The following is a 20872-nucleotide window of genomic DNA, read 5'->3' as shown; positions in this document are numbered from 1 at the left end:
TTTTTTAGCAGCCTGTCTCCATTTAAGGTGCATTTACAGCAAAAGGAAAAAAAGGTGACTACTCTTTAATGAAAAGTAAAATATCTGCATTGAATTCTTGAGTCTATTTACCGTCCTCTTGGACATGAAAAGTCATTATTTTATTTTATTTTATATTTAAAATGTGGGCTAAACTTTGGTTATAAGATTTAATTATAATTGGTATTTTGACTTAGTTTTGTTCAGTGAGCCAAAATTGTGTAGTTACTGGTCTTCAGCTGTGTAATGTCAAATGAAAGTGACAGGAAGAATCTTTTTCCAGAGTAGCAAGAATGCATCCACTTTCTGTTGAGCACCTTGCGGGGTGCGGTGAGTGGTACAGAAAGAAGTGTGGACGTGGGCCCTCCCCCAGCGAGAGGCGTGTGGGAGGACAGGGCCAGTGCTGGTTCAGCAGGGGAGCACAGAGCGTGGCTATCAGCTCCAGTGCGAGAGCCTCGTGAGCCCTGCAGGAATCCAGAGGGAGGAGGGTGGCAGTGGCTCAGCTGGGGCGGATGTGCATTTTATTCTGAAAGGAGCAGGGTTTGAAGGAACTGACTTTGTTGAAGAGGATAGTAATGTGCCCACAGCGGGATTGGGATGGATGAACTCAGCATTCGTGGGGCTTTGAAGAAAGTGGCAGTGTTGAAGTAGTGCATTTTGGGCACTTTGAGAGGTAAAGTTGGATTTGTGAGAAGGAGGTAGTGATTTATGTCAGGATGAATTTGGGCTTGGAATTGGTCAGATCTGTGACAGGGTTGTGGCTTTGCCATTTTTAGTGTGATGATTTTAGGAAAGTTCCTTTACCTCTTGATTTTTATCTTTATCTTTAAAATGGAAATAATAACTACTTATCTCCTACAGTTGTTTTTGAGGGTTATATAAAATAAAATGCATATAAAGCTGTCAGCACTGTGCCTGGTAAAATAAATACTTGGTTAAAAAAAATAAAAGCCTTTGTAAACTGCCTAGGGCATCGTGTAGATACCTAATATATAGTAGGTTCTTTCTCCCTTCTATTTTTAGGTTAAAAAATGAAAAGGAAGAGCTTAAGCTTGATACAGTATAAACTGACAAGCCTTGATAGGTTTTTGAGCAAAGGAGCAACATGGTGAAGGTAGCACTTAGGGAAGATTAACCTGGGGACACGGCTTATAAAGTGGATGGAAGGTAGTGGGGCCTGCAGTCAGGGAGGTTAGAGGAAACAGTATTCAAACTCAGGAGCCAAGTCTTGAGGGCCTGACTAGGTTGGTGATAGTGAGAATATGAGAATGGGACCCCTAGATAGATACCTGCATTGCAAACCAGCTAGGACTAGGTGAGAGTCTAGGTGTTGGGATACAGTAAAGGGATGAACCAAGAGTGGCCACTGGCTTGTCAGGAGGAGTGTGGTACCTGGTGTTAGAGTCAGGGGGGTGGGATGGGATCTCTTTGGGGAAGAAGAGGAGTTTGGTTTCGAGTATGTGGTGATTTCTGTAACAGTGGGTTACCCAGAGTCTTTACAGTTGGAGATGAGACCAGCTCAGCTGTAAGATAAGGTGTGGGTAGCCAGAGACACGGGACAGACACAACATGGGTGGAGAAGCCTGGGTCATGGAGGCCTCAGCAGAGAGGGGGGTTCACGTGGTGATTTGGTGGGTACTTGGAGTAGTTCAGATGAGTTTTCTGAGTAGCGGTATTACACTGTTAACAAAAACCACAAAAGCGTCAAAATGTTTTATTCATTTTGAAGAGATTTAGAGGAGAGATGTATTAATTTAATATTCTACCTACATGGGTTTAATTTGTAAATTGGTAGTAAACAAGTTACTATGATGTGCTTCACCAAATTCTTTAAGAATTAATTGTAAGCTTTTATAGGGGTGAAATTATGTCTTTGTTATAGGAGTAAATCAAAATGGCCAACTGTATTAGTTGGTTAGCTGTGATTTTTTTTTTTTTAACCTGAAGTAAACCAGATTTGAAATGTTATTTTAATAATCTTCTGTGTTATAAACAGAGACGATTGATGTTTCTCTAGATCTGATTAAAATAATGATGATCCCTTTCACTAGGTTCTGTTTATAATTTGTGTTCACCTGCCTAGTGCAGAAATCCTGCCACCATGGATTGGTGAGGACCCTTACCTTCCTGACCCATGTCTTTATTTTTTGCAGGTGGTGTGACAAGGATGACTGTGTCCCTGGTGGTCATTGTTTTTGAGCTCACAGGAGGCTTGGAGTATATTGTTCCCCTTATGGCTGCAGTAATGACCAGTAAATGGGTTGGAGATGCCTTTGGGAGGGAAGGCATTTATGAAGCTCACATCCGGCTAAATGGGTACCCTTTCTTGGATGCAAAAGAAGAATTCACTCATACCACCCTGGCTGCTGATGTCATGAGACCCCGGAGGAGCGACCCTCCCCTGGCTGTCCTGACCCAGGACAACATGACCGTGGATGACATAGAAAACATGATTAACGAGACCAGCTACAATGGCTTTCCTGTCATAATGTCCAAAGAGTCTCAGAGATTAGTGGGATTTGCCCTCAGAAGAGACCTGACAATTGCCATAGGTACCCTTTTAAAAAAAAATACACACATGCATACAATCTAACTATGGCTCTGTCAATATCTAGACACCTAGGTGGACAGATATAAATATATAATAGATTTCTGAAAGAAAGGAAAGTTATAAAATTTAATTGGTTGGGTTTGTGGGGCCAGGTGGTATGTTTTATGTCTCTTAAAATGTTAGGTTTTTTGGTTTTTAACATTTTGTCTCTGTAGCTCGGCATGTGGGATCTTAGTTCCCTGACCAGGGACAGAATCCACTCCCCTTGCAGTGGAAGCACGGAGTTTTAACCATTAGACCACCAGGGAAGTGCCAAATCTTAGGAAAGGAATTTATACTTCCATGAGTTGTTTTCCAGCTAAATAATGTTTTATCTTTGATTTGGCCTTGTTATCAGAGTTTGGAGTCAGACTCTTTCTTTTCTCGCTCAGATAAGTCTTGTTGGCAGTATTCATAATAGCACGTACTCTGAGGCCTGAGTAACTGCCGGGGCATACAGCTAAATACTTTCTTATGTTTGTGTGTACGTTTGTGTGTATGTATGGGCTGTGTTGGGTCTTTGTTGCTGCGCATGGGCTTTCTCTGGTTGTGGTGAGGTGAGGCTACTTTTCATTGTGGTGCACATGCTGCTCAGTGTGGTGGCTTCTCTTGTTGTGGGGCGCAGGCTCTAGAGCGCAGGGTCAGTAGCTACGGCGCACGGGCTTAGTTGCTCCACGGCATGTGGGATCTTCCTGGAGCAGGGATGGAACCTGTGTCTCCTGCGTTGGCAGGCAGATTCTTAACCACTGCGCCACCAGGGAAGTCCCACACTCTTGTATTTTAATAAAGTTGGCTTATTTGAATGCAAATTATTGAAAATTCCATCATCTTTTGTCTGTTTCATATCAGATCCATAGGGTTTTACTTTTTCAATTTTTGGATTTAGATTTTACAGTATTGTAATATTATAATTTAAAGAGAAAAAAACATTTTTCAGATTATATTTTTGGTTAAATGCCAGGTTGGAAAAGTATGTAAGTCCTTTTGTATTCTGTGCTGACATTCCTGAAAATATAGTTTAAAGGCATTAGCCATCCTGTCTTATTTCTTGGAGATAAACTTTTTCTGAGGAGGAAACCAATTTTGTTCCTGCAAAATTTATTTATCCCCTTTCCTTGTAGTCCTGCAGTATTGATGCGTAGGCCAGTAAAGCTTCTTATCCTTTTCAAAACAATCTAACTCCTCTTCCCAAACCCCCACAGGTGATAGAGGGTATTTTCGTCCAGCCATTGCTTTTATACTCCCCTTGTTCAGCAGAAGACTTGGAGCTGCAAATGTAGAGCGTTCGGCCTGTCCCCAAAGGTTATTCCATGAGCCTGTCACCACCCTCCAACTTACCTCTGTGGCCATTGCCAAAGGATTGTAAGATATTTCAGTTCTTGAGCCATTTGAAGAAGGAAGGCTAGATAGTGTAGATGGGCAGTATTTCTCAAATCAAACGGGACGCTCTCAGTTTACAAGAGCTATTCAGGCAAAAGGAAGAAAGAAAAGAAAAGAGCCTATGCAGAATATCCAGTTCAGTTAAGGAAAAAGGCTACAGCTTTGGAAGACTTTTTCAAAGCCTACCAATCCCAGCATTGCAAGTTTTGCTTTAGGTAATAGAATGGTAGTTGCTAGAGTGGGCGGAGTGTGTGGTTGATGTGGCCGCATCCACGTGTTTCAGCCTCTGAGCCGTCACCATGGCAACCAAAAGTCAGAGAAGAGTTTTGTTGTTTACATTTCTATTCTTTAAGTTGTAATAGTAAGCGATAAAGAAAAGGGTCAGGATTTTGGAATTTATGTAGAAATTTGAAGGAAACAGCCCAGGATTTTTAAAAGATGAAGGTGGTAAAGTTAAGAATTATTTATATTCCCATTGATTCTGTGGATATATTTTTAAAAGTTGATTTTATTAACTGTCTTGAGAAATAGAATTTTGAGATAGAAGATAATGTCAGTTATCTTCATTCAGGGAATAGGGGTACTTTAGATGTGTGAAGTATCAAATCATGGTATCAGAAAGGTTAGTCACAGCATGATGTTTTTTACCATACCTTAATTATTTACCAACATATTTTGATAAAGTTTTAGTTTAGTTTTTGAGTGGGAAAAATAGATCTATACACTAGGTTTTGTATATAATATATAAAATACATATTATATGTAAAATACAATATATGTAAAATATATGTAGCTTATATAAAATAGTTTATCAAAGGACAAAAAAGAATGCTTGAGTAAATTGTGAACTATACTATGTCTAGGGGTGGGAAAACTCAAGATTTTATAAGAACAGTTTTCTCCAAATTTATAAATTCGGCATTAAACTTTATTTAATTAGAATTTTTTTTTAGTTTATATGTAGATAATATATTCACGTAGTTCAAATTCCAGAAGACTAAAAGTATATAGTGAAAAATCTCTCACCCATGATCTTGTAATCACCAGTTTAGCTTCGTAGACAGCTGTCTCCTTGGCTTCTTACATTTTCTGTAGGTATAATTCTCTGCTTGTATAAGCATACGTGTTTTTACCTTTTTTTAATACAAGTTATACCGTGCTATCCAATACATACTGTTCTGTATCTTGTTTTTTTCACTAAACAATGTTTTCTTGGACATCTTTCCAGATGATTCTATTTTTAACAGCTACACAGTACTCCATTGAGTGGATCTACCATAGAATACATCGTGATTTTTTTAAATCAGCTTCCCACTGATGGACGTTTAAGATGTTTTCAGCCTTGCTGTGATAAAAATTGCTGCCTCACATATCTGATAACTTTGTGTAGTTGACGTTTTGCCTATGCACAAATGTAGGAAAATAGTAGAAATGGAATTGTTGGGCCAGAGAGTAGTGCATTTGTAATTTTGTAAGGTATTTTCAGATTGCACTAAGTAGTGGTTCTGCCATGTGCTGTCACCAGGAGTAAATGACCGTTTACCGTGTTAAAATTCAGTCCAAATGGAGAAACATTCCTCCTGCATTTTTGTGTCCAGAAGTAAAAATGAGGCTGAATGTTTTATAGATTTGTTTAAAATGAAGCATATATTTATTATGATTATAGTGTGAATTGAATCATCTTTTCTGTTTTCCACCTTAAAGTATAAAAGTGTACTTGAGGCTTTCTGTGTATGTGCTAGAAGCTGTGAGTTTTACAGGGATTCTTAATGTATGAGGATTTGAGTACCGTTGACGTATTGAACGCAATTAGAAGGGTATGTAGTGCAGGAACAGGCTGCTCCCCTTGTACTTTTCTCCTTCCCCCTTAGGAGCTTCTGTCCAGAGTAAAGCTTTAGCTCGTGCACCTGGGAGAGAGAGTCTGCTAAAGCTTTCCCCCCATGGCAGTGTTATCAACCCCAGACCGTGAAATAGCATTTACTCAATAATCTGAACTGCAGTACCTGGACCAGCCTTTTGTTGTGTCTTTGTGGGAGTTAAAATTACCTTTGTACCTGCTCAGGTGGTTGAAACACCATTTTATGAATATAGAGTCTTCTTTGCTTTCTAAAATTAATACAAATGAAAGCGCTGTAGGTCGCTGGGGGATGTTTTTGGAATCTGTCGCTACGAGGTTTCACAAAACAACTGTCATACATGCTAACGGCACTTATGTTGCTCCATTCACAGGCCGTTTGCCTGAATCTTCTACAGGCTAAAAGCGGCTTAATGAGCATTTTTCACGAGTCATTTATGTCAGTTGCTGATGGGCTGTCTGCTTCTCCTGCCTTTCTCATGCTTTGGGGAGTCAGCGCTAGAATGTCACTGAGTATGACAACACGGTGAAGCAGGGCCTTGCTGGTCAGAAGGAGTAGAAAGCGTTGCGGTATGTGTTTAGGAGCTGTGCGCACTGCTCAACGTAGCGCTGTTGCTTATTTTGGCTTAAATATTTTTGTAGCAAAACTCATGTTCAAGATACGTTCAGTATGACACATACCATATTTGTACACACAGTTTTGAATTCATACTAGCTAGGAGCATAAGCTGTTTCATTTTCCTTGTGTATTCTCTCCCTTTCGTAGGTTTCTCCTCTCCTCCCTGTGGTCTCTGTCCTTCCTCTGCAGTTTTCTGCATCTTGGCCACTTCTTGTCTCACACTTTCAGAGGTGGCAGAGGAAGTTGACCACAGGACAGGAGCACTTGAAGCAGAGCCCCAGAGAGCAGGAATTAACAGAGCCTTTACAGATAAACCTCAGAAGTTGGTCAGTGTCCATTATGTGTGTAATTGTAGTTTCAGCCACCTCATGACTCACCTAGAAAATAAGCTTGAACATCTGAGAAGAGAAAGAACTAGCTGGTTCACAGGGGTAGGATAGACAAACACCGTCCAAGCGAGGATGAAATTCTCTGTGGTCCCACCTCCAAGGCAGCAGGAGTGGCCATGGCACAGGCAGGCCACTCAAGGGTGGGTTCCTGAGTAAATGGTGCTCTTGTTACTTGCTCGGGTTTAAAATCCCATATTCCCAGCATGCTTCCTTGTCCCCCAAAGTTAGACAACAGCAAAGAAAATTATACCATGATATAATTATACCAAAAGTATGTTATTTGCGTGAGGATGGTTTGTTGCTGGTGGATACTAATTCTGTCGAATATAAGAAATTGCTAAATGGCTTTTCAGTCCGTTTTTTTCTTGGTGAGGAAGATAGGATAAAATGAAGGGACCACGTGGATATGTTTGTTTATTGTTTTAAATCTCTGAATAAAACAAACACAAGGAAGTCTATCCATTTTTAATTTTTGCTCTTCTCTGTCTCTTCAGAAAGTGCCAGAAAAAAACAGGAAGGGATCGTGGGCAGTTCGCGCGTGTGTTTTGCACAGCACACCCCGTCCCTCCCTGCGGAGAGCCCCCGGCCCCTGAAGCTGCGCAGCATCCTGGACATGAGCCCGTTCACGGTCACGGACCACACGCCCATGGAGATCGTGGTGGACATCTTCCGGAAGCTGGGCCTGCGGCAGTGCCTGGTCACTCACAACGGGTGAGTTCTGTGTGACCGAACTCACAGTGCCGGCCTGCGGGACCCTCTAGGGGGTCCACACACGGGCCCTGTGGGGAGCCCCGCCAGCCCCACCCCCCACCCTGGGCTGGTGGGGGCAGGGGGGACGTCTGCCTTTTAGGATCAGCCGCGCAAAGTCCCACTTTCCAAGAGTGAGCAGAGCATCATCTGCCAGGTCTTTGCCAAAACAGAAAGTGACGTTCTTCGGGAGCACTTCAGAGCTGCAGCAAGGCAGACGCCTCTCGGGGGGGTGGGGGGACCGGGGGTGGGGGGGCTTCCAAGCTGAGGGTGTTTCCCCACTTAGAGGGCAGTGGACCCCACTGCATGGAGTACTGCAACAGCCAGTTCTCTTTTTGTAAGTATTTCATGGGTAGGGTGTTCATCTCTAATACAGTAATAACTTTCTGAATATTGTGCTATTTGTTTGATTTATCGTGTAACAAGGGAAATGGTGTATAATTAAAACGAGGTTTGTGAATTAGCTGAAAACCTTTTGCAGGCACTTTATTTCCACTTTCCTATGATCTCCATCCACAGATGTTTTGAATAAAGTGCTGGCAGATAAGCACTTGTGTATTTAAAACGTATACATTGATTTTTCTGCCCTTTGCATGTAAACTGGCCGTGTTTCCCCACGGTCCGGGTATGGGCAGTTGTGGTCTGGCAGGTGTCAGGGAGCTGGGAGACGCTCTGCGGCCCCGGCCTCAGCACGCGCTCCACTGCCCAGCGCTGCCCCCGCCCCTGAGCTGGGTCTGCCTCCCACCCGCTCTCTCTGGGCCCCTTGATTCCCAGTGCGTTGCTCCTCCTAGTTGGAATCCTCAGCTACAGTGTTTCACCTGAAGGCTGATGACAGCCAGGCTGGACTGCGTGTGGATGGGATGATTCCCCTGGACCACGTGAGGCTGGTCAAAACACTGCCCACTTAGAGGACCCAGCAGTTTGACAGACATCCTGCACAGACAGAACACATGGCCCTCTAGAGAAAGGAGGGGCAGTGAACACCTCCTGCTGGAACACCTCCTTCGTGTTTCTCATTTACCTCTGCGGTCCCCTGCACAGAGGCGGTCCTTGAAGCTGAGAGGTGTGCCCAGGCACGTGGTCAGCTCGGTGTAGCTCAGGGGTCACATAGCCTTCCAGCTCGAAAGCCCCACCTCTTGCTGCCGCTTTGCTTTATGTGGTAATTGACGGGTAGGGTTTATTTTCTTTCTTTGTGATTGCTTAAACTGCTGTTTTCTTAGACAGTATATTAGCCCATACTGGGTTAGGAATAGAAACAGAAAGCTAGAGCACTCATCCGTGATCGATGTTTGCACTGTGCTAACCAGTTAAGATAACTCTAGGTAACAGGAAGTAAATCATTTGATCAAGGGCGGGGAGTGTGACGGTCAGGTGCCACAGATGATGACGGGAGGAGAGATGTGTTGTAAATAACTATTTTTTTCCTGTTTAATGTTTAAAGAATAACGTACCAAAGTTCATTGTTTAAAAACTTAGTAAGTATTTGCTAAATGGAGTACCTTTTCGTAGCGCTTTACTGGTTTGGGGTCCTTTTAGTAATAAATGGCTCCCTTGGAAGCTGAGCTGAGTTGTCTTAACTGGTGACCTGCTCTGTGTTGCTCTCTGTGCCTGGTGTGGCTTGTCCTCTTATGTCATAACAAGTGTGCATGTCCTCCTCCCGTCCTGGTGAAGCACGTCACAGGCTGTGCGGGTTCAGTACCATTGTGACTCTGCTGACGGAGTCCAGGTTCTCAGCAGCACAGATACTGGAAAGGAGTGAAGTGAGGGAGCAGGGGCGGGGTGGGGGGACAGCTATGAGGGTCTTACCTGACCCTGCCTGTTTATAAAAAAGCCTGGGGTGGGAGGTGGCTTTTTCTAAAGGAATATCTTTATTTGCCTTGTTTATATTTTCCTTACTTCTGTCCTTCAAGGAAAATAGATTGATAGAAGAAGAGAGCTCATATCTTCTGCATTTTAGCAGAGAGTCTAATGGTCAACATGTTAGAGTCTGTATGGGGTCCTTAGAGGTGGAAAATAACTGTATTTGGGGCAAAGAAGACCTGAGGAACCTAGACCCTGAGATGACAGGAGAAAGTGAGACTAGTGGGGTGGGGGTAGTGTCTGTCAACTTTGAGCATTCCCTAGCTTTTGTATTCTCATTAGCAGAATTTCTCAAAGTCTTTTAGTCTTGGTGGAGCCAGCAGGATGTTAACTAGCATTGCTCAGAAGGAGTGTTGTGACCGTGTGCATTTGGAAAGTGTTGAATTAGATACAGTTGAGGTTCTTTACTGTGGAGCTTCTCAGACGGAATGAACAGCAGGGGTGATTTTCCAAACATGCACTCTTTTAGGGGGAGGAAGGTGGGGGCAGAAGAACTCCTGGGACTGAAGTTTCTTGGAAACAAATATCGATACTTTGGGAAGAGTAGACGCTGGGTTGTGCCCTGTTTACTCTGACATCATTGTCTGCCCCCCCAAGGAAACAGAAAATTGTTTTTTACACCAATCACATTTTGCATTGATTTTCCTTGCACTTCTGAAATTAATAAAGCAGCGGTGAATTTGCCCTTATTACTGTCAGATCTCTTTTCTCCAGTGACTAAAGACAGGAAATATATGTATTTCTTCCTTTTTAGGGCTGTTACTTTGTAAATACAATTACTTTATAAGTCTATAAATTTGCCATTTTCTCCTTAATGAATTTGTGACTGTCCTTACTGTGTACCTTGCAGTTTGGCAGAGCTTACTAACATATTAACTGAAATTAATCACTGTATGTAATTGGGTAGAAAAGAATGAATAAGAATTAAAGTGGGTTTCTTTTACTTAATTGTCAGGGTGTTCACATTTCTTGATTCCAACTATAAATGAAAGTGAATTGATGGTTTTTGTTTTACCTCAAATATTTAGTCAGAGGAGGACATCTACTGAGTGAGTGTTTATTTTATGTAGTGCATTTTCTGAGCCTTTTGGAGGGAAGCTTGCTCCCGTGCACTGAGAACTGTTCAGTTTGTTGTAAGGATACATTCGTTATTTTAAAACACAGTGAGAAAACGTTAGCAAAGGACCTGTTTCTGCCTTTTCCATTCCTTACCCTCCTTCTTGCTGCCCCACCCCAGGCATCCCCCAGTGACTGCTTTATGACAACATCACTGTGGGACCAGAGCCTTTGACTGAGCGAGGCCCCCTGTGACAGTCTTCAGGAAGCTGGGACAGTCTGAGGCAGTGTGATAACAGAGCTGACTTAACCAGATTGCAGGGACGTCCAGTCACCCTGAAGGGCATGCTGCGTGGACTTCCAGAATTCAAAAATTAACAAGTGTTTTAGAGTTCTTGACATTCACTGTCTATATTGTCATATATTGTAGTTGAATTCACTCACTTCCATTATAAAGCCAGTAACCAGAATTTTAATAATTAAAAGCAGTTGTTATTTTCAAGTACCCTCATGAGAATTTATGTCCATTATATTGCTTGATGTTATAATAATATTAACTGAGAAATAATCATTATTTAGAGAAAAAGGTATAAAGTAAAAATCATTTTGACCCCTAACCATAAATACACCTTATGAATCTTATTTTAAGAAGTGGTATTCAGCAGGCCCTGAAATTAGGGATCACGTGTATTAGCCTTATTTATTTAGTGTGCATTGTCTTTCATTTTAATTCCAAGTAATAGTAAAAGCCAAGGGATTTCTTAAGTCTGTTGATAGGCAGGAGGCTTTAAGGCCAGAGCCTGAGGAGGCCCAGCCTTCTCCCCTTTCCCTGCCCGCTGGAATGGATCCAGTGAGGAGGCCGTGGGCTGACATGTCAGATCTAAGAAAAGCACTTTCTTCTGCGGAAGAGCACTTTTCAAATGAAACTGCATTTCAGAGTTTCATAGCTGTGTGTTAATGTTTCTTTGTACTTTTTAGGTAGTCTGTCTTCATTGTAAGCTTTTGATTTTTAATTTAAAAAGGGTAACCACCCACCAGTATGTAAAATAGGATCATGTCACTTTGGAAAGTCAGTAGAGTTTATGCAGTGGGACCTGGGATTTCAGATCATTTTTGTGTTTATTTTCCTAAAGCTCATTAAAGCATTCTTATGGTTCACGTTTTAATTTTTTCTCGCATTCTTTATCATTGTGATTGGAAGCCCTCCCGGCCAAGTTCTCCCAGTCATTAGCATCACGTGGTCTGTTGCAGGACCGTCTTGGGGATCATCACCAAGAAGAACATGGTAGAGCACCTGGAGGAGCTGACACGGCGCACCGAGCCCTTGGTGATCACGCAGCTGCCCCCTAGACCTGGGGTGGGGGGTGCCCTGTGACCGTCACCTCCCTCCACACACACCCGAGCGCACGCTGTTAGACAGCCAGGGCTGAGGTGGGAAGCTGGGGACCGTGACCCCTCCCTCCCACACATGCCCGCTCTCTGGCCCCTCCGGTCCCGGAAACTGGGGGGCGTGTCCATGCCCCATCGTAGGAAGGGCCAGGGAGTCCCGCCTCCCTTCAGGGCCGGTCTTTGGATTTAGTGCTGTGTAGGAGTTGTGGTCAGTGGAGGAGCAAATCCTCTTCAGTGTTCTTACAACAGCAGCAAATATCCGCCTTTGCAGACGCCCTGTCCTGCTCAGAATGCGCCACCCCCCAGCCGCGTCTCTCTGTTTGTGCCCTGGTCTCCCTAGTCTTTGGCCGTCTTGTGGGGCATCTAAGCCCAGACGTAGTTGTCACCGAGCTCAGTGCTGTCGAGATCACAGACAGTTCAGTGGGCTGAGACGCCCACTGTCCTTTCCCTAGCCCAGCAGAGCACCGGGCATCCATTCTCTGCCACCCACAGAATCCTGGGGCCTGGGTCCCGGTGTCCTTTGTAGGCCATTTCTAGAATGCTGTCAGCAGCTTTGAGGGTCCCATGCGGTTGTGGTAGCTGGCTCTGTGTCCGGTGCAGTCATGACTGAAGGTGATTTTGAATCGTAAGTCGTCTGGCTTTGGCAGTTGATGCCTGGAACTGTTTTGCCCTGCAGTTGCCGTCCCTCTGTGAGACCTGTCCCAGTTCACTTCAGTCCAGCACTGATCAGGCGCCCCTGTTGTGTGCTGATCCTTCACAAGGGTTTCATTCATCCTTTGTAAAAAACCTACTAACAAGAATAAGAAGTAGCTACTCATTCATTCTGCTTTCTGCTTCATCTGTGATCATCTTTTAGGACTGCTTCTTGATTTTTTCACCTATCTTTTAATGTAAGCATTAACAATTCAGATGTTCATAAAAGCACTGTATTTTAACTTTTTTGACCAAGATCAAAAAAGGAAGACACTGATAACTGTACTAGAAATTTAGGTTGTCTTAGAGATTTATTCTTGGGATTCTGAAGTTTGAGATTGAAATTCTGTGTTGACTTTTATATGCATTTTATCTCATTTGTGTGTGCTTTCATGAAGATTCTGCATACAGCTGGGAAATCCTTAAGTTATTTTTCTTCAAATTAGTTAATTTTAGCTTTTAAAAAAGTGGACTATTGAGGGTACTTGGTCATCTGACATTTTACTTTCTTGATGTGGTGGGAATTCTCATGTGAGGCCAGTGTCCTTTCCTGTTCTGCATCCTCCTGTCTTTGCCCTTTTCTCACTGGCACACGTTGCTCAGAGTGGCTCTGCTTCAGGGGGGCCAAGTCCTTGGTCTCCGGGAAAGGACACCAAGTTATTAGTGACGTCCTGCCCGCTACGTCAAAGGGTGGCTGCGGGGGATTTAATTATCTTTACCAACCAAATGCTTTTAGAAAATACAAAATCAGGTGCTTGCTTTGCTCTCTTCCTGTCAACACAAAGGATTTAGCTATGGATTTAGCGTCTCTTTTCTTTTCCTTTTAATTTTAACAGCAACCTTCTGTTTCTCCTTTTTAGACGCCTCCTTGGTATCATCACAAAAAAAGATATCCTCCGTCATATGGCCCAGACGGCAAACCAAGACCCCGCCTCAATAATGTTCAACTGAGCCCCGCAGCGTCAGAGGGAGAGGAGCCCGGGGAGGAGGCCCGCCTGCTGGGCAGCACCACACTTTAACCAGGGGCGTCGGCTTGGTTTTCTCCCTTCAGAAAAGGAAATAGAAAAGCCAGGCTGCTACAACACGGTTTGCAAGTACTGCTGGTGGAATGGAGGCATTGTTTGGGGAGGGAAAGGAGAGAGAGAAGGAGGCGAGTGAGTGTCTCCCGTCCCACGAGAGCAGCATGGGGTCTCCTGTCTCTGCCTGGGATGCGGCCTGGGCTCCCTCCGCAGGGAGGGAGCCCGAGCCTGCCCCCCAGGCCCCGGCCTCCTCTCCAGCACCGCAGAGACGTGCCAGCAGGCCCTGTTTCAGGAGGGATCCCTCTGAATTGAGCCATCTCTAAGACTGCAGAGTCTCGCCCTTTTTTATCAAAACTGTTCTGTTTAACTCATGAAGTGTACAGTTAAAGCATTACCTTTCTACATTCCGGACGGGCTTTTCCCCCCTCCTCTCTTTCTCTCTCGAGCTGTAACAAAGCCTCTGTAAGTTGGTGTGCCATTTGGAAGCAGTCCTTTCTCATATTGAGATGTACTGAGGTTGTACTGAGGTTTCATCACAAGAAGGGAGTGTTTCTTGTGCCCTTAACCCTGTAGTCTGTCCCATCACGAGATGCTTGGCACAGTCACGTGCGCCACGACAGAGGCCAGTGGCGCAGGGAAAACCTCCACAGAGCAGAAACGAGCTCTCGCTTGTGTGCCGTGTGGTTCAGAATCAACAACAGTGAACTTGACTTGTGAGGATAAACAGTTTTCTTTTGCTTCCCCCCCCCCCCCCCCCGACTTTATGGATAATGTGGCCTGGTCTTATGCAGATTTTCTGTTTCTAAAACTCCTATAATACACAAGTACTGTTGAGCCTAAGGAACCAAGAGCTGCTGCTTTGACAGTGACAAGAAGGAAGTATTCTGTTTAGCTGCACCTGGTATGAGTTGCATGTTTCAACACTGGAACTTTCTTTTCCTTGAAATTAGATCAGTCTTTTTTTTTTCTTAAGGTGTTTTACTGCTGACACTGAAGAAGAAATGTAATTCATAACTTGCACTAAATGTATATTTCTTTCTTAAAAATTTACCATTCTTATTTATATTTTTATGGATTAAAATTTATAAAATACAGATCAGTTAATATCGCACTTAAATAATTTTACCTTTTTAATGTGATTTTTATAGACTAATTCAGACTTAGGAATATGGAGATATGAACAAAGTTTACAGTGGGAACAAGGGTTTAAGACATGGTTGTGGTTATTTCTCTGTGATCAGATGTGTACGGAAACCTTTTCTGATCTTTCACTGCCATCCCCTGGGTTGTCTTCTGACCTGTCCATTTTAACTCATTAACTGGAAGCTGAAACACTACATATTTTGCAGATTAAAACCAAAAGTTAAATATATCGTGTTAACTTTAAAAAAAAATCAAATGAAAACAGTAGAATTGCAGAGGTAGCAATTAAAATGTTAATCTGAACAGAACCTGTGAATTTTTGCATAGGTCACGTCCAGGTGTCCAGTGACGGTTGGAATCCACATCACACTTTTTCGCAGAATGAGTTGAAAATGTACTGGGGTGTGTTTGGAATTTTGGGTTTCGGAAATACTGTCTTAATCATGGTCTTAATTCACTATTGACAAAGGCAGTTTACTTGAAGCACTGGCCTAAAAATTCTGAATTATGCATTTTGGAAGGCAAAATGAATTTTTACAGACAGACATTTTCTGAAACACAACTGGCAATGCGCTGTTTTTACATTATGGAAGTGGTTCTTCACTTCCTGGTTCTTAATATACCTGTAAGATCTATGAGATCACGGAAGATCTTTACGAACCTGAAGATTTATAAGATCATGAAGCCATATTAGAATGACAGTTGAGAGTAGAGCAAAATGTTAGGGATTCCAGGAGACCTTCTGAGCTTTGCTCTCTGCCTGCAGTTAGTGTTTTGCCCTCGCTGCCCCCACTTGGCTGCCTCCATGCTGTCTTCCTGGCGCCTGGAGGGCCGTGCTTCCTGAACGATGGTCCTGTGCGTCTCCTCTCGACCTGTCATCCCTGCATTTGCCCGTAGAGGTGCGGCCTCAGGACGTCACACGTGACGTGGATTTTGTATCCCATGTTTCCTTTCCGATTTCAGGTCCTGCTTCAGAGACGGACATCTCTGGTGGATGTTGATTTCCTTCTCCGTGTGTCCACCTGCTGAGACACGGGAAGTGGGCCGTGTCTCCACTGCGTTTGTGGTTCCCTCTGTCACTCTGTTCCATTTTTGCTTTGGATACATTGGGGTGTGTCTGCTTTTCAACCAAATGAGGGAACCCTGGAGACCATGGAGTAGACAGGCTGGCTCGCTGGCGGATGAGTGACGGCCATAGGTGGAGCACCTCATTTGAGTACCCTTTCAGAGAAGGTATGATGAGGATGGGCACGGGTGTCAGCATCTCCTCTTATTCATAATTGTTTTCAGTTTTGGCTCATGAAGAATGCTTAGTTTGTTAATCTGTGATGTTGCCTAGAGCTGTATTTATCTGTTTTTATTTATAATAGTGTAGTAAAGCTGCATATCATTACAGTAAAAATGGTTACTGTGATGAGTCAATCAGAAAATCTATTAAAATCTATACGACAACGTGTGGTGTGGCCTTTGATTCCCTCTGTCCCCGTCCCCCGTGGTCACTGCCGCCCCGTGTGGCCGCAGCCCCGGCAGGGGTGCCCCGCGTCTCTCGGTACGAGGCCGGCGCTGGCCTTTGCAAGCAGAAGCGACGGGGCGAGAGGCTGGCGCAGCAGCAGGGCGTCCGTACCAGCGCTAGTGGCGGCGGCAGCTTGCGGCCGCGGAGAGTTGGCCCGCAGTTGGCTGTCACAGCTGAGAGGAGGCACGGAAGGCGCGTGGTGTGTGGGAAGAGCCAGCGGGGAGGTTTGCTGACAGAACGGCCTGCGAGGAGGTGGTGGCCGGCGGCGTGCACCGGTGGGCCTCATGTTGTCGGTGGCGGGTGCTGTTCCTCGGTGAGGACTGAGCACCGACTGTGCCCGCCGCCGCTCCCTGCTCGGGGCCCCCGGGCACGCGGCGTCTCAGGGGCTGACGCGCTTCGGGGTTCGTTGCTGCGGTTGTTGAGCACGTGTGTTTGCGTGATCCCGGGCACCCGCGTGCATTAGTCCCACGCCTGGGGGGTGCGGGTGGGGGGCCCGAGCCGCGGGGAGGCAGGGGTGCTGGTCGTGTCAGAGGGACGAGGTGAGCATGCAGGGGGACAGCGCGCTGACCTGGTTTCCTGCGGGGGAGGCGCCCCGAGGAGCTCGCGTCCTGAGGTGGGAACCCCGGGCAGGTGCGGACACCAGGTAGGTCGCAGGGCCGGGCGGGCCGGGCAGGAGTTTGGCTTCTAGTCCCCGGGGAGACCCACCTCCAGGCTGCTCTGTGGGGATAGACCGTGAGGGCGAGTGGGGGCTTCTCACCCTCGGGTGGAGCAGCCGGCACGTGCAGGGCTGGGGCGGGGGCGGGGGCGTGGGCATCCAAGTCTCCAAGGCTTTGGGCTGAGGGAGCTCACGGTACCGGCTGGGTCAGGTGGGGGTGTCTCCGAGATTCGTGTTCAGGGCAAAGGCCTCACCTGAGCCACCTGGGAAGCGTGGAGGCCTTGTCGTGGGGCAGGATGAGGCCACCGTGCGGTCGAGTGGCCGGGGGGCAGCGTGAGACTGAGTGCGGAGGGTCCCGCTGCGGGAGACGGGGGCCCCTGGGCATGTGAGTCACAGCCGCAGACAGCCGGTCAGTGAGGATGCGCACTGGCCCCGTGGACAGAACTGATGACTGACTGGAGCAGATTTAGGAGGGTCAGGCAGCAGTCTGACTGGAGGGGGGCCTGCAGAGATGGGAAGGGATTGAAGGTGACTGTGACCACGTTCAGAAGTGGGATGTGTGATGGAGGGAGTGGAGTTGTAAGCTGCAGGATAGTGTGGTTTTGGTGTTGATGTTGTTATAAGACACAGCAGGCCCCGATGGAATCCCTTGTGCCAAGCCCATGTCACCAAACTATGGCTCAGTCCCTCAGCTAATGGCAGGTCCAGCCCCTGCCTCCCCCCATCCCAGGCAGCCTGGAGGTGCCCGGTCAGCACCAGTGAGGTCATCCACCACAGGCCCCTCTGTCCCCTGCAGGCAGGTCACCTGAACCCCCGACCATGCACCTTCTCTCCTGCTGCCCCAGAGGGCCGCCCCTTGGAGCCCCTCCTGCCCAAGCCGGGAATCACTAACACAGCCAGCAAGGTCTTCATGGTTTACTCATTTGGGGTGTGTGGGGGGGGGTATGTGTGTGGGTGGGTGGGTGTGTTTTAAGCAGTGGGGATGTATGAGAGGGAGAATTGCTGCTCTGAGAGCCCTTGCGTGGGAGGGACTCCAGGGCTGGGAGGCAGAGGGGGTGGGAGCAGATGCCGCTGTGAACCTGCTGAGGCTGCCTCCTGCCTCCACTTTCTCAGAACAAGCTGAGCAGGATGCAGGGAGACGGGTGTGACCCCAGCAGGGCCACCCAAGTCAAGCGGGAGCGTCCTCGTCCTCGGGCAGCTCTTGTAAGGTCCTGCCCTGAGAGCTGCTAGCAGAGGGCAGTAGCTAGGGGGCTGGGCTTGCCCCTAGTGCTGGAGGGCAGGAGCCTGGGCGGGTGAGGGGCCCGGTGTGAAGTTGGGGGAGGTGGTGGGTGGCCAGGCTGCAAGAGGAACAGAGGGAAGGTGGATGCTGAAGCCTGGGTGCTTGCAGTTGAGATGGGGCGGGGTTCCCGTAACTGGTCCTGACAAGGTCTGGGTGTGACTCTGGAGTTGGGGGCCAAAGGGGAGCACTGTCTGGACCAGGTAGTAAGTGCTTTAGGCTCTGTGAGCCACGGGGTCTTCATGTCACAGCCACAGGTAACGTCCAAGGGCAGAGGCGTGGCTGTGTCTCCACAGGTTCCATTCGGGAAGACGCGGCCCCCAGCCCTCACTAGTCTAGGTCACTGAGAGTAAACGGCAGGGTTCAGGGTGTGGGGAGGCTCGTCTGCAGACACACGGACTTAACAGGCACTGTGCTGGGAGCAGGTTGGACAGATGGCCTTGATCAGGTGCGTCCTTGTGGAGACAGTTGAGAGCATGATCTTGGGTGAGGTTTGTTTCCACTTTTTTCTTGGGTGTTATCATTCTATGTCTTTGAGAGGTTTTTTTTAAGTCCCAAGTGTGAGCTTAGCTAAATTTGAGTTGGGTAATGGTTTTGTTAAATTCTGATTGGGTCAAAGTGCTTTATTTATGAAAGAGCCCAGGTACTTAAAATGAACAGGAAAGACAGGTGGCATTTGGAGGCCACTGTAGCCACTGAGTCATAGATAAAAATAACCAATAAACAAAGTTTCAAAGGACCATGCCTTTAGTGCAGGAAAAAGGTAAGAAAGGAAGGTTTGGTGTTGGGCTGGCAGGAGCTTGCTCTTTAGTGACCAAGGCTCAGACCTTAGAAGGCCAGCCCCTCCTGAAATGTGTTACCAGCCCTGGGGCACCACTGCTGGGCTTTGAGACTGGAAATGTATTTATTTCACGAGACTGTTGTCCTCAGGAAGCCCTGCTCACAACTACTGTATCCAAATTGTAACCGCCATGTTCTTGGCACTGGAGTCCAAATCCTGTATTGGCTCCAATATACTCAGCTTCCTGAAGATTCGCACTCACCTTTGTGTAAGGAATGGATGAAAAGCTGAATTTTTTTTGGTCCCCTTTCACTTATTCCTTGGTAGGAAATCCTGCTGAAATCTGGATTACTGATCACAAGGCAAATTTTAAAAACTTACATTTGAGGTTGTTCGGTCAACAAATGGCAAAGTTAAAGGAATCTAGGATTTCTAGTTTAGCAAATTGAATACCTGAGTTTAATAATCAGTATTTTAGATAAATGTTAATTATTTCTAAATACTGCCGCAGTATTAACAAGCACCTTAGAAAGTAAAGAAATCTGTGGGGAAAAGCTCAAGAGCTTCTTAAAAGGTTAGATTATTTAAGACCAAACATGATCTGGTCCTTTGCTAATCAAAGCACATGTGAGCTAATTGTTATTGTCATGTTTTAACATAAAGCAGCCTTGCATTCAGATTGGCCCAGGACTCGCAGGTAGGGCCTCTCATAATGGGACTGTGTCCGTTCTTAGAATCTGAGCTCTTCTGTCAGGATGTGGATGTTCATGGACAGGAATGAAAAGGAGAGAAAGACCCCGTCAGCTTAGTCTTAACCACCCGCGACAGCAGCACGGCCGTAGAGAGGAGAACGGGTGCTGCACGTGGGCTGCAGCTGAGGGCACTTGTGACCCCAGAAGTCAAGGCTCCCCCACTCCTGGGCATCTCATCAAAGCAGTTCCCCAGACCATGCTAGTGTGGGTTCACCTAGCGCTGAGTGAAGGGCACTGTGGTTAACAGGTGTGTGTATGTTCAAAGGTTTGCGTTACTGAGGGACCTCAAAGCCCACAGCCTCATCAGGGAGTGAGTCCTGCTGTCAGGCTCCTGCCCGTCTCCTCCCACTCCCGCCATGAAGAGTACAGGTCTCAGGTCTGTTCTGAGGAGGGGGCTGAGACAGTAACTCTGGAGAGTTTCACGGGCAGGGCCAGTCAGTCCTACCAGATGGGGGGTGAGCCAGGTGACCTGTGGGCTTTTCCACCTTGAACCTCACAAGGGAAACCTCACTAAAGGGTCCAACCCACAGTGTACTGTTTTTCATTTCACCTTGAGCTCTGAGGTTTTAAGGTGAAGGATGTTGTCAGGTTTAAAAAGGATCTGAATCTGGTAAAACGCAGCTACCCACCGACTCTACTGGAAACCCAGTGGAGTGATCTGCAGTGGAGGAGGTTAATGGTAATGCTGACCACATGCTGTATCAGTAGCCTGTGCTATGTTGATTGGTAGCGTACAGACTGAGCCCGAGGAGGGGCCGCTGGAAGGAGTGGATCTGAAGGGGTGAGTGGACACTCGTGGGGCAAGGCCCAGGGCGCCCGCAGGTACTGTTCAGAGGTGGCTGTGGGGGATCTGGGGTGGGTCCCGGGTCTACCCTCCGGCGCCTTCCCCTCCCCGCTGCCCAGAAGCCCAGTCCGTACAGCTGCAGCTCTTGCTAACTCAAGTCTGGGAAAGAAATGCCTCATTGCCTGCTTGTTAAGAGCTGGATCAGGACTTCTGGGAGGAGAGGACCACGTGCTTGTCCACAGGCGTCAGACATGATCTGCTGTGACATCGGAGAGGACCGGGGTGGCCGTATCCCCTCTCCACATGTGATGAGAGCATCGTGAGGCAGATGACCTGACAGCACGGAAAACAAA

At 46.5% G+C, this 20872-nt stretch overlaps 1 protein-coding gene across 6 annotated transcripts in view; it reads left to right on the top strand.

The window, feature by feature from the left end:
- The window catches only part of CLCN3 (chloride voltage-gated channel 3), an 87224-nt gene extending 71021 nt beyond the window's left edge, over nucleotides 1–16203 (top strand). For 4 of the 6 annotated variants that reach the window (XM_057721170.1, XM_057721172.1, XM_057721171.1 and 1 more), the window contains 4 exons: nucleotides 2172–2570; nucleotides 7346–7562; nucleotides 11766–11841; nucleotides 13457–16203. In XM_057721170.1, coding sequence (XP_057577153.1) covers nucleotides 2172–2570; nucleotides 7346–7562; nucleotides 11766–11841; nucleotides 13457–13615 — 851 coding nt within the window. In that variant the 3' untranslated portion in view covers nucleotides 13616–16203. The remainder of the gene's footprint in view (nucleotides 1–2171; nucleotides 2571–7345; nucleotides 7563–11765; nucleotides 11842–13456) is intronic. The other 2 variants (XM_057721175.1, XM_057721176.1) reach the window with 1 other exon arrangement.
- Nucleotides 16204–20872: the final 4669 nt, after the last annotated feature.

This window comes from Hippopotamus amphibius, chromosome 2 (assembly GCF_030028045.1).
Source record: "Hippopotamus amphibius kiboko isolate mHipAmp2 chromosome 2, mHipAmp2.hap2, whole genome shotgun sequence".
NCBI classification, from domain to species: Eukaryota; Metazoa; Chordata; class Mammalia; order Artiodactyla; family Hippopotamidae; genus Hippopotamus; species Hippopotamus amphibius.
This window is presented reverse-complemented; position numbering and strand designations above follow the sequence as displayed.